Below are 13701 nucleotides of genomic sequence, written 5' to 3'. Positions count from 1 at the left end.
CAGCTCGAGGGGTGTACCTTCTCTCTCTCGCTGGGGAATGTTGGGCTTTGATTTTGGGGCCTGTGACTCGCACTGGTGCTACATGTGAATTGTTCTTTCTCATCTCCTCTTTTATTTCCCTCATCTCTTCTTTGAGTTCTTTCACTACCGCAGAGACATGAGCTTGCATTGGGCTACTGATCATACTTTTATAATTTTTGAGCTTGTTGGCAACAGAACCCATTGTTTCTTGGTTATCTTCGGCATTAATTGTTGCGATGAATGTGGCGTATTGGGATGGTTTATGAGTTGCCAGATTCTACAACATGTGCCCTGTGCATTTAACTTTGTCGGGGTCATTATCATGCTGTCCGGTCTTCTCAAAAAGTACTTCCAATACTGCCACTTCTCTCAACTGTTGGATTCTTTCCTCAAGGGTCTTCTATTGCATTCTATTGTTGTGCTCTTGCATTCTGTTTTTGTGGACAAATCTCTCTTTCACACTCATTAGAAGTCGTTCCCAAAGGGAAAGGGGCCCTTGCTCTCTTACAAATACTTGATTTATACTTGAGTCCTGGGTCAAGGGTCTCAAATTCCTTGCTTTAGCACTATCTAGTTGCACACTTGTACCCATAAGGTCTTAGATTCGGAGTAGCCAGGCTGTATAAGCCTCACGTCTTCGTCGTGCAATATCTTTTTGCAGATTACGTAGACTTTCATATGTCAGGGACTTAGTGATGATCTCAACCTGTGGCTCTTCTGTGGACTGTGAGGACTCTCTTTTCTTACTTTTAATATCAGGATCTGACGATTTCACTTTACACTTTTTTGTTTCCACAGGGGCGACTGCTGCTGGCTGTGGCTGCCTTTGTGGTTCAGCTGGAACCTGGACAGTTGTAACATTTGTGGGTTTCACTGCTGCACCATTAGTCTCTGCTTTCTCGGGGCAGGGGGAGGGTTTTTTATGAGCTGGGGAAATGTACTCTCTTAGCATCTGGCTCATCTCATGTATCTCTTTTACCAGAACCTCAACCCAATCCGGGTGGGTTTTTTCTGAGGCAGGCTGTGGGGCAGAGTCAGGCTCTGGGGTATCATCCTTATTTTGTGGGGTAGGTATCAGGGTGGTTATTCAGGTCAATTTTCCTTTATCTCTGAATGCTAAACAGAATACGCATATTAGCAGCACCAGCCATTGTATGATATCATTAGCATTCAGAGAGGATTTAAACCCTTCAAAAACTGGTGGGGCAGACCCAAAGAGATGGGTAAAGGGTTGGGAAAAAGAAACTTCCCCCGGTGTCATTTCTTCACAGTAGGTACCATTGTTAAAGTAACTCCAAAAACACACAGTTAGTGTACGATAGCTCTGAATCCATGTGCCTGCCTTCCAGAGGAAATTAAAAATCTATGAGTTCTTCACTTTATTAAGCCATAAAATAAACTGGATGACAGTCACAGTAGCCTTAGTTATAGGGCTCATGTTTAGATAAGGGCCTGCAAATGGAAGGAATACAGCCACAACCACATGCCACCCAAACCAGGCTAAGTTAGACCACATGATGCAGCCTAATGAGGTTTTTATATTCAACGCACACAAAAGAAAGTACTAGGTTAGTTAAGAACTGCTATTTCTCTTCTCTTTTTTTTTCTCAGTGCCCTCAAGCCCCACGTTGGGCGCCAAAATTTGTCTTGGTTTAGGAAGACAGGTATTTGCTAGGTAAAATTACAATTAGAGGCTCTTTGGCAAAGATTTGGGAAATAGGAATAGCAGTTTTTTACTAGTATGTAATACAAAGCAAAACAAACACAAAAAAAAACCCCTCCCCCCCCCCCCACCAAACAACTACAGCATTAATGACAAACGACAACAGTACCAAGAACCTTGAGGGCTTTGTTTCACAAAACCCAGGGCAGTTTGGTTTCGGTGTCCCTGCAGGATCCTCAGAGCACCAAGCTGGAACAGTGGAAAAAAGTCCCGGGCTGGTAGCTGGGATGGCAGGGTGTCCCGGCAGGCAGGGGCAGGATGTGGTGGCAGCGCAGGGGGTGCAGGGTCACGCTGCAGCAAGAGGAGCAGCGCCGAAGAAAACCGAAGGAGAGGCAGGGCCTGGACCAGCTCCCCGCGAGTGGCTGGGAAAACTCCGGATTCAGGCCGAACCGGTGATAGTAGATTTCCCAGGACTGGATCCCTTTGGCCACAGTGAAACTCCTCCAGCCAGCAACAGCCGTTCTCCCCTCCGCGTGCTTTTCGGCAGCTGAGCTCCTCCAGGAGCGGCAGACACGCGTCTCCCCGAACGCCGGAAGCAGAAAAGCACGCCGCTGCCTGAAGCTTTGTCTTTTACCTGCGTTATCTCCCCCTTCCACCTTTTGTCCACCTCTTTGTTTCAGTTAAGTACTCTCAAGTATCCAACACTTGATCTCCTTGGTAACTTGTGGGGAAAAAATTCTTTAGAGAAAGAAGGAACAAACCTAACCCCCAACACCGTACCTGTGGGATCCAGGGATGCTCCATTGGTCAGGAGGTCACAGCTGGAAACCACCTGCACCGTGTGGAGACCTGGGAATGAGGAGAGAACGGAGCAATGGAGTTGTGTCCCAGCCCCACAGAGCCCCTTGGAGCTCCCTGGATTCCCATTCCAGCCCCAGAGATCCACCCCCATCCCCAGAGATCCCATCCCAGCCCCTCAGAGTCCTCCATTTCCCACAGATCCCAGCCCAGCCCCCGGCTCCCCCCACTCCCCCGCTCTGGTTGTACCGGCCCTGTCTCCAGGTCACCGTCGGCCACGAGCCGGTTCCTCTCCTTGAGCCGGGCCTGGCTATCCAAATGTCCTGGGTCTGGCTATCCCAGTATCCCAGCTCTGGCTATCCCAGTGTCCTGGGTCTGCCTATCCCAATATCTCAGCTCTGTCTATCCCAATCTCCCAGCTCTGGCTATCCCAGTATCCCAGCTCTGGTTATCCCAATATCTCAGCTCTGGCTATCCCAATCTCCCAGCTCTGGCTATCCCAGTATCCCAGCTCTGCCTATCCCAATATCCAGCTCTGCCTATCCCAATATCCCAGCTCAGCTCCCGCTGCCATCCCCGGTGTCTGCGGCTCCATCCGGCCCAGGACTGGCACCCACTGGGAGCAGGGAGCGCAGCGGGGCGGGCTCGGGGAGCGCGAGGGGATGGCGGCTCTGACCAGAGGGGAAAGGATGGAAGGGCTGGATGGCAAACTCCGGAGCTGAGGCTGAAGGGATGGAAGGGCTGGATGGGGAACTGCGGAGCTGAGGATGAAGGGATGGAAGGGCTGGACCACAAACTCCGGAGCTGAGGCTGCAGACGCGGGAGGTCCCGGCAGGCAGGAGGTGCGGGCCACAGAGCAGCCCCAAAAGACTCAGAGCAGGGCCCAAGAAGTATCAGGGGAGGGACAGCAGCGACCCCGCTCCCAGCACGGCAACAGGCCCCGGGTTAGTGAGGCAGGAGATAACCGGGCCCCAGGTCAGTGGCTGCTCCAGGAGCAGAGGCTCACCCCACACCAGAAGAAACAGGACCGAGCTGGACTTCTGCAGCAGCAGTGAGTTCTTTTCCCCAAACAGCAGCTACAGCACTCTCCTCTGAAGGCTCAGATCAGAAAATGATTGCGAGTTTCCCCTCCCTGCCCTGTCTCAAGCACCCAGCCATCAGTGCCTCTTAGCAACACAATGGGAAAAAATTCCACCTGTAAGGAGTAAAGAAAAGAAAAGGAAAAAAAAAAACTACACTGAACCCCCAACACTGAGGTGATACTGGGGGTGACTGGAACCATGCTGGGATGGGAACACCTGGGAACACCTGGGACCATGCTGGGATCATACCGGGATCATGCTGAGTGTAACTGAAAGTGACTGGGATCACACTGGGGGTGACTGGGAGGCAGAGGGCCCTTGCTGGGAGTGACCTGGGCCTTCCCTGGGGTGGAACTGGGGGAACTGGCCCAGCTGGGGCTCAGGGTTGTTCTCCCCCAGGGCTGCCACCCGCGGCCCCACAGAGCCGAGAGACAGGGCACAGCTGAGGGACAGGGGACAGCTGAGGGACAGGGCAGAACTGAGGGACAGGGGACAGCCAGGGAACACGGCCTGGCCCAGGGACACTGAGCTCCAGCACTCTGGGCTGTTGTGCCCGGGCTGTTGCCCTTGGGCTCCCAGCACAGGCCAAGGGGGGACAATCCCCTCCAGAAACTGTTTGCTTTAAGCTTTGCTCTGGAACATTCCCAAGGAGCCACCTGCAGTGGCTGGAGCCCGGCCGGGTGCCCGGGGCCACCAAAGCCGCTCGGGCAGTGCCCTCCTGCCCCGGGCAGGGCAGAGAACAGCCAAGGAAAGGCTCGTGCTGGGCTCAGGGCAGGGACAGGGCACTCCCCTGGCGCTGCCACGGGCACAACAGAGCCGGCCTGGGGAAAGGATTGGCATTTATGGCCCATGGAATCCCAGCAGGGATTGCTTCTCATCTCACTGCTGTCATTGCATTGGTCAGCGATTCAAATCATTTGCCCATGGAATTCCCATGGCAGTGGGCTGGAGAGGAGATCCATCCATGGAATTGTCACCTGATTGCGATGAGAGTGGGGTCATGCCATGGAAATTCCATGGGAATTCCTGCATTCCCAAGTCTCCCCATTTCTGAATCCTACATTCCTACAGGAATTCCCCTTCCCCTCTCACAACCACCCTTGTTCTCCAGAGCCTCCCAACCATATCTGATGTATTTTGGGAGCTCTTCAATAATGGTGCGTTCCAGGTAACGCATCATCTGCTCCACCATGATCCCTTTGGATTCCCAGCACCTCTGGGGGATCCAGGTGGCACCGTGGGACACCGCAAAGCTCCTGGATCCCAGCTGGAAGGAGATGAAATCCCACCTGTCATAGCCGTACCTGTGGGATCCAGGGATGCTCCATTGGTCAGGAGGTCACAGCTGGAAACCACCTGCACCGTGTGGAGACCTGGGAATGAGGAGAGAACGGAGCAATGGAGTTGTGTCCCAGCCCCACAGAGCCCCTTGGAACTCCCTGGATTCCCATTCCAGCCCCAGAGATCCACCCCCATCCCCAGAGATCCCATCCCAGCCCCTCAGAGTCCTCCATTCCCACAGATCCCAGCCCAGCCCCCGGCTCCCCCCACTCCTCCGCTCTGGTTGTACCGGCCCTGTCTCCAGGTCACCGTCGGCCACGAGCCGGTTCCTCTCCTTGAGCCGGGCCTGGCTATCCAAATGTCCTGGGTCTGGCTATCCCAGTATCCCAGCTCTGGCTATCCCAGTGTCCTGGGTCTGCCTATCCCAATATCTCAGCTCTGTCTATCCCAATCTCCCAGCTCTGGCTATCCCAGTATCCCAGCTCTGCCTATCCCAATATCCAGCTCTGCCTATCCCAATATCCCAGCTCAGCTCCCGCTGCCATCCCCGGTGTCTGCGGCTCCATCCGGCCCCGCTTGCTGTCCCAGCGCTCGCAGGGGTCCCGTCCACATCCCCACAATCCAGGACTGGGGGATCCCCAGGCCGGGCTCCGACAGTGCCACTTCCAGGTACTGCAGGGAGTGGAGAAGCGGGGAGACACGGAGATTTGGGGGAGCTGGGGGGCTGAAAGTGGTAGTTTGGGGATCCAGGGGAGTCAAGAGGCCAAGGAAAGGGGGGTCTTGAAGAGCTGGGACAGCTGAAGTAGCTTCAGGGGCTCAGAGTCAAGGAAAGGGGGTGCAGGGAGTGGGAGAGGTGGGATTGGGTGTCCAGGGAATCCTGTGCCCAGCAATGGGGGTGCCAGGGCTCCTCAGTGTGAGGAAAGGAGTGGCTGGGAAATGCAGGATTGGGGGCCCAGGGCGCCCAGGGTCAGGGAAAAGGGCGGCTCTGGGGGCTGGGAGAGGCGGGGTGGCTGGGAAAAGGTTGTGTTGGTGCCGGATCAGGGGGTGCAGGGGGGTCTCAGGGCCGGGCAAAGGGGTAAAAGGGCACCTCGGTTCTCAGGAATGGGGGTGCAGGGGGGTCTCAGGGTCAGGGAAATGGGGGGACATGGACTTGGAGAAGAAGAAGGGAGTTCCAGGGGATCTCTGGTTTTGAAGAAAGGTGGGGCTGGGGGCTGGGAAAGGCAGGAATGGGGGTCCAAGGCATTCCAGGGCATCCCAGGTCAAGCATACAGGAAGTCCGGAGACTGGGAGTCATGGGATGGCCGGGAAAAGGGGAGCAGGGGGTCCTGGTATTCAGAAATGGGGGATTCAGGGGGGACCCTGTGCAGGACAAGGGGAGCAGGGGGGTTCCGGTGCCGGGAATGGCGGTTCAGGGTCCCGGGGCCGGGGGTCCCACTCCCCCTCCCCCCGCCGGAGCGCCCTCAGCCCCAGCGCTGGAGCCATCGCGCTGCTCCTACTCACTCCCAGTATGATCCCAGTAGGATCCCAGCACAGCCCAGTCACTCCCACTCCTGTCATTCTCCCCGACAACACAGGGATCCGGGGTGGGTGGGGGGGGGGGGGATTCGTGGTGGCCGACGGCGCTGCCCAGGTCACCAAGAGGCGCCGGGAACATGAGATGGAATCTGAGGAATTCACAAATTCCCTGGGGCACACCTGCCTGGAATGTCTCCGGAAATGTGTCAGATATGGGCAGGAGGCACTGGGGCCCAAAGGGGGGGAGGGAAGAATTCCCATAGGAATGCGGGATTGAGAAATGTGGGATTTGGGAGGGCAAAATTTGGGAACATGGGAATTCCCATGGGACCTCCAATGATGGACCCCACTGCTGTCCCATTCCCATGGGAATTCTGTAGATGGATCTCCCTGCCAACCCATTCCCATGGGGAATTCCACGGGCAGATCTCATCCCCATCCCACTGCCATGGAAGCTCCTATCCGGTTTCCCCCCAAACCCATCCTGGGGGTGGCCCTGTTCTTTGCCCTCCCCACCCCCACAAGACTCCTGGGGGTCCGCCCATGACCCACCCAGCCCCCCCAAGCTCCTCCTGGGTCCCCCCCTCATCCCCCCCCGGGGATTCCTGGGAGTCCCCCCGTGTCCCCTCCCCCAGGACTTTGGGGGTCCCCCCGACCTGTCCGTGCCCCTCCCCCATTCCTGCCCCCCCGTGATGGTGGGGGGTGGGGGCTGAGTGCTGGTGCCCCCCTGCCTGCAGCAGATCCAGCGCTGAGGGGAGTTCAGGGGGTCCCTGAGCATTTGGGGTCCCCGGGGATTTGGGGGTGACCCCTCAGGCCCCCAGGATGTCCCTGAACACGCTGACGCTGCCCGTGCACAGTGAGAAGGTTCAGATCCGGCACGGGGTCCCAGCTCTGTCACCGGCATCGCCCAGGGACCCCCAAAACCTCCCGGGATACTCCAAACCCTCTCAGGACACCCCAACCACCCTGCAGTCCAAAAAACATGACTGTGACACTCTAAAAGCTCCCCAAAACCAAAAAAACCCCATACAGATCCCCCCCCAATCCTCTCAGAACATCAAAATTCCCACAGGACCTCCCAACACCCCAAGACCCCCTTGAGAAGGTTTATACCTGGCACGGGGTCCCCCTCTTTCTCACCGGCAGGTTCCCCAAAACAGCCTTTGGGTTCCCCCTGGGATCGCCTAATCCCCCCTTCGGGACCCCTGTGAACCCCCTCCGGAACCCCCAAAGATCCACCATGACCCCATAAACCCCTGGGATCCACAGAACCCCCCCACCCCAGGAACCGCCACACGTTTACACCCAGCACGGGGTCCCCATCGCCATCATCGGCATCACCCGGACCCCCAAACCCTTCCGAGATCCCCAAATCCCCCCGGTACCCCCAACCCCCCCCCCCAGGGCTCCGCTGCCGGAACCAACGGGCGTGGTGTTGCCCTTTTCAGGGAAGTTATCCTGGGAACCGACAACAGCGGCGGCTCCTAAAGCGGCGATGGTAGAGAGAATCCCAAAAATCCACCCTGGGGGGCAAAACATCCCCCACAGGGGCTTGGAATGGGGGCGCCCTTAAAAATGTCACTGGAAGGGGTCATGATCAACCCTTTAAAGGGGCTTGTGGGGCTACGGTCCCACAAACACCCTAAAATGGGCAGGAAAAAACACCCCTGTAGTGGTGGGATCCCACCTGGATGCCCCATGGACGGCTGGAGCCATCGCGCTGCTCCTGCGCGCGTCCAGTAGGATCCCAGTATGATCCCAGTAGGATCCCAGTACAGCCCAGTCACTTTCACTCCTGGCATCCCCCCCCCACCCCCCCCCCTCCTCTGCCTTCCGACCTTTCCCGGCTTCATCCCCGCTCGTCCCGCGCCCCGCGGGCTGCGAGGGGTCCGGGAACGGGGGAGGAGGCGGAGGGAGGGAGGAAGAGGCGGAGCGGCAGCGGGAAGCGGGAGGAAGAAGAGCAGAGGAGGGACCGGGCGGCTGCAGCGCTCCCTGAACCCGCAGCCCCCCGGGACCATCGGCCCCATCCCGCAGGTGCGCTGGGAGCGGGGACCTCGCCCCAAATATCCCGGGGGGGTCCCCGGGAGGTGTTTTTGGGGGGTCCCGGTGTCGGCAGAGCCCCGGCGGGGGGCGGGGGAATGCGGGTCCCCCCCAGGTGGGGGTTGGGCTTCCCGGGCCGGGCCCTCCGAGCTCTGCCGGGGCCACGTGGGGAGCGGCGGGACCGGCGGGGGGACACCGGGTTTGGGGAGCCCAGCAGAGATCCGGGCTTTGGGGACCCCTGAGCGGGACCCCAGAGACAGGAGAGCCCCAGGAGCCCAAAGCGGGGACCCCGAGAGGGGGGGACCCCTGGGATTGCCGGGACCCCGTTGGGGGGTGCTGGGGCTGGAGGGGCGGGATGGCCGGGAAAGGGGTTCGGGGCTCCCGGTGCCGGCAGTGGCTGCTCCCAGGATGAGCCCAGTTGTCCCCCCCGTGTGGTTCCAGTTTCCTGGGCACTCCCAGTATGAGCCCAGTCAGTCCCAGTATTGAATTATTAAAAAGAAATATGAATATCGCCCTAACGCCGATATCCAACTATGACGGACAAAAGACTCTCTAACAGTTTAAAGTTAGAAAGTGTATGTTTAATTACGATGCCGGGCAGCGTGCGGGATAGCTCCCAAACACGCGCGCTCACAGAAGATCACAGGGTCTTTTTATGTACAGAAGTATTGAATACCCAAAACACAAATGTGTATTCATGACTTTAGTACATCCCATTCCCCGCCTCGTATGGTAATTAGCCAAAAGCTATTAAGCATGCGTGGTTTGTTCTTTGAAATGGGTCGGTGGTTCTTTTTATGGGGCAGGGTCTCAAAATGATGAAGTAAGTGAGTCTTCTTCGCTTTGACTTTTTAACCTTTTAGTGTTGTGTGACAACTGAATCCTGTTTTCCCAGGGGTATTTGATTTATGAATTCATTGTCCTGCTTGAAGCCTATTGATTAGTCAGAATACACAAACATAAGTTGACAGGCCTCATGATTTATCAGTTCCTTAAATCTGGCTTCTGCTTATCAAAAGGGAAGTCTATCTGTCTTACTTCAGCAATATCTGGTTTAACTAAAATCTTTAATTCTTCCAAATTAATGTTTCAGTATGATCCTGGTCACTTCTCCTCACTCCCTGTAGGATCCCAGTACGAGCCCAGTCAATCCCAGTTATTCCCCATTATGATACAATTTTCCCCCAGCAGGGTCCCAGTTGCTCCCAGTTCTTCCTACTGGTGTGTTCCCAGTTCTCCCAGTTGCCCCTAGTATTGTCCCAGTCCCTCCCAGTATGATGCCAGTCTTTCCCAGCAGGGCCTCAGTCACTCACACACACCCCCAGTTGCCCCCAGCACATTCCCAGTGACTCTCACTCTTGTCCCAGTCACCACCTGCGTGGTCTCAGGTACTCCCAGTCTATCCCAGTTGCCCTGAATATTCTTGTAGTCATTGCCAGGCCCTCCCAGTTCCCTCAGCATGGTTCAGTTGCCCCCAGTTTTATTCCAGTCACTCAGTACATCCCAGTTGGTCCCAGTTCTTCTCAGGGTATTCCCAGTAGGCTCTCAGCATGGGTCTGGTGGCTCCCAGTAACCCCCAGTCAGGATCCATTGACACCAACTATAATCCCAGTATGATGCCAGTCACTCCCAGTATGATGCCAGTGGCCCCCAGTGTCATCACAGTTGCTCCCTGTCAATGCCAGCATGACCCCAGTACCCTCCAGTATGATCCTCATGGCTCCCAGTCTCTCCCAGTGTATTCCAGTCAAACCCAGCATGCTCCCAGTCACTCTCAGTTTCACCCAGTTACTTTCAGCATGATTCCAGCTGCTCACAGGCACTCCCAATCATTCGCAGTATGATTCCAGTCACCCTCAATGTGATCCCAATCTCATCCAGGAGGGGCTCAGCTTCTCCCACTGTGATCCCAGTATGATTCCAGTTACTGCCAGTAAAGTTCCAGTTGTTCCCAGTTGCTCCCAGTATGATCCCACTTGTCCCTAGAATAGGCCCAGTTCATCTCAGGATGATCCCACTCACTCCCAGTTGCTCCCAGCATGGTGCCAGCATGGTTCCCAGTGTGGTTCCATTCCCCCCAGTATGGTTACAGACACTCCCAGTTTATCCAATTGGCCCAGTGTGGTTCTGGTTACCTTAGAATGATCCCAGTCTTTCCCAGTTGCCTCCAGCATGATCCAAGTTTCTGGCAGTTTCCCAAAGTGTGGTCCCGGTTTCTCCCAGTATTATTCTCGTTACTCCAGTTGTGGTCCAGTCCCCTCAGCATGGTTCCAGTACCTTCAGGTTGATGCCAGTTGCTCCCAGTATGTCCACATTTTATCTCAACATGGGCCCAGTAGATCCCAGTAACCCCCAGTCAGGATTCATTCACACATGCTGTAATTCCAGTGGCTCCAAGGATGATCGCAGCTGCACCCAGTTACCTCCGGTATGGTTCCAGTCACCCCCAGTATGACCCCAGTCACTCCCAGATACTCCCAGTATGATTTCCAGTCATGCCGAGAGTGACTCCCTATCTCTCCCAGTGTGGGCCCAGTTGCTCCCAGTCACCTCCAGCAAGGTTCCAGTCACAGCCAGCACCTTTCCTGTCACTCCCAATCTGGTTCCAGTAGGATCCCAGTACGACCCCAGCATGGGCACAGCTGTTCTCATTATCATCCAGCCTGGTTCCAGTTTTTTCCATTTACACCCACTGTGGTTTCAGTCTCTCCCAGTGTATCCCAGTTGCTCCCAGCACATTCTCAGTCACTCCCAGTTGTGCTCAGTTGCTCTAGCCTCATCTCAGTTGCTCACAGCCCCTCCCAGTCACCCTCAGTGCAATCCCAGTTGCTGCCACTGTGATCCCAGTATGATCTCAGTTGCCCCAAGCATGGTTCCAGTTTCTCCCTGTTCTTCCAAGAGTCATCCCAGTTGCACCCAGTTACCCCTAGTATAGTCCCAGTCACTCCATAGATGATCCCAGACGCTTCCAGTCATGCCCAGTTGCCTCACTGTAGACCCACTCACTCCCACTTGCTCCCACTTGCCCCCAGCATGGTCCCAGTTCTCCCCAGCATGATTCCAGCTGTTCCCAGTGTTGTTTCAGTCCCCCCATTACGGTCACAGACATTTCCAGTATAGCCCAGTTGCCCTCAGCACGCTTGTAGTCATTCCCAGTCAGTCCCAGTTGCCCCTGTAAGTTTCCAGTTACCCCAGTACAAACCAGTCACTCCCAGTGATGTCACTGCTGGGATCCCCCAGCCCTCTCTGCGTTCCCCCCATTGTGAGTCTCCTGAGAGGAGCCCCAAGGGCTGAAGTCCCCACCCAGGGTCCCCAGAAAGCCTGGAGGAGCAGAGCCCTGTGCCCCCCAGGAGCCCAAAGTGGGGAGCCCAGAGAGGGGGGAGCACCGCCATTGGCGGGACCCTCAACAGCCTGGAGAGGGGCAGGGGGGACTCCTTGGACCCCCTGCACCCCAAAGCAGAGAATAAGGGGAGAAGGGACTCCAAGGCCCCAACACCTGCCATCATCCATATATGGGGAGGTGGAAAAGGGGGGAACTCTTCAGATTCCTGGGACTCTCAGCAGTCTGGGGAGGGCAGGGACCAAGTAGACCGGGGACCCCCAGTACAAGTGTGACTCCCAGAAGTTGGGATGGGGGGAACCCCCAAACACCCAAGGAGAGAGAGCAGAGACAGGGAACTCCTGGGAGGTGTTTTCAGGGCTGAATCTTGGTGTTTGAGAGGTTTTTCTGGACCCTCGATGCCCAATGACCTCTAGAGATGGACTTGGGCAGGGCAACTTTCAAACTCAATGTACTCATCCCTTGTTTTCACCCCAAACCAGGACTTCCAAAACCTTGGCCAGGTGGAGGAGGAGGCTGCGAGGAAGAGGAAGATGCCCCGGGACAGCCAGGCAGGTGAGGAGGAAGTCAGTGCCCCTTTCCCCCTCTCTCCTGCTTCATCTCCCAGCCCAGCATGGCCCCCGGCTGCAGGACAACCCTGCTGCCAACGCCGTCCTGCTGGGGATGAACTGAGGGGATCTCCTTCATCTTCCCTCTGGCACGGAGGCAAATCCCATCCTCTCCTTGTCCTTCCTCCCCCAGACAAGGAGTTGAGGATGGAGACCAGGGAGGACAAATGCCCACAGCAGAACCTCGTAGAAGAGGCCATTTTGAGCAACTCTACGGTTTTCAAGGGGGAGGAAAAGCCCCAGAGATCCCAGAGGAGGAGGGGCTCCAAACCCATCCCAGGGTGCTCTGAGGAGGAAAGATCCACCCTGAGCCAGGAAGGTGGCCAGAGCTTCAGCCAGGGCTCTGAGCTGGTGGTCCATGGGCAGGTTCATGATGGGGAGAAGCCCCACAAGTGCTTGGAGTGTGGGAAGGGCTTCAGCCAGAGATCTCACCTGATTAGCCACCAGCGGATCCACACTGGGGAGAGGCCCTATGAGTGTCCCCAGTGCGGGAAGGGGTTTCAGACCAGCTCCTATCTCCTCAGGCACCAGCGGATTCATTCAGAGGAGAGGCCCTTCCGCTGCCCCGACTGCCGGGAGGGCTTCAAGTGGAATTCCACCCTCATCACCCACCGGCGCATCCACACTGGGGAGAGGCCCTACGAGTGTGAGAAATGTGGGAAGAGCTTCAGCCAGAGCTCCAACTTGATCAGCCACCAGAACATCCACGCTGAGGAAAGGCCATACAAGTGTGGGGAATGTGGGAAGGGCTTCAACCAGAGGTCCCACCTGATCATCCACCAAATGATCCACACTGGGGAGAGGCCCTATCAGTGTTCTGAGTGTGGGAAGAGATTTCACACCAGCTCCAATCTCCTCATGCACCAGCGGATTCACAGAGAGGAGAGGCCCTTCCGCTGCCCCGACTGTGGGAAGGGCTTCAAGCAAAACTCCAGCTTGGTAGTCCACCAGCGCATCCACACTGGGGAGAGGCCCTATGAGTGTCCCCAGTGTGGGAAGAGCTTCAGCCACACCTCTAATTTGACCCGACACCAACGGGGGCACCGGTAAGTGAGGACCTTGGGAATGCCTTGACTGTGGAAAGAGTTTCCTGCACTGCTCCAACTCCATCCCCCATTGAGGGCCCTAATTAGGCAGAGCCCTGGTGTTCCACATTCCCGGTTTTCTGCACTGGGGAGACACTGGGCTGGTGGTCCTTTTGTTTGGTGGTCCCTAACAATCTTTTGATTCATTTTCATCCCTTTAAAACAACCCAAATTCAGGTAAAATCAACCAATTCATCACAGGCATCTAAAGCATCACTTTTTAGTCTTTTGGGGGAATCTGGGAATCAGGGAGATACTTGGGAGGGTA

At 56.3% G+C, this 13701-nt stretch overlaps 1 protein-coding gene across 1 annotated transcript; it reads left to right on the top strand.

Annotated features, from left to right (window-relative positions):
- Positions 1–12495: 12495 nt before the first annotated feature.
- LOC136303651 (zinc finger protein 154-like) lies at positions 12496–13398 on the top strand. Its single transcript, XM_066207246.1, has one exon. The coding sequence runs from the start codon at positions 12496–12498 to the stop codon at positions 13396–13398; it is 903 nt and encodes a 300-aa protein (XP_066063343.1).
- The last annotated feature ends 303 nt before the right edge of the window (positions 13399–13701 follow it).

Source organism: Chamaea fasciata, unplaced genomic scaffold (genome assembly GCF_029207755.1).
Source record: "Chamaea fasciata isolate MVZ Bird 193981 ecotype frontalis unplaced genomic scaffold, bChaFas1.0.hap1 SCAF_40, whole genome shotgun sequence".
NCBI lineage: Eukaryota > Metazoa > Chordata > Aves > Passeriformes > Sylviidae > Chamaea > Chamaea fasciata.
This window is presented reverse-complemented; position numbering and strand designations above follow the sequence as displayed.

Bases quoted from the DNA above. Each gene is read 5' to 3' on its own strand.
- LOC136303651 (XM_066207246.1), top strand. From the start codon at position 12,496: ATGGAGACCAGGGAGGACAAATGCCCACAGCAGAACCTCGTAGAAGAG.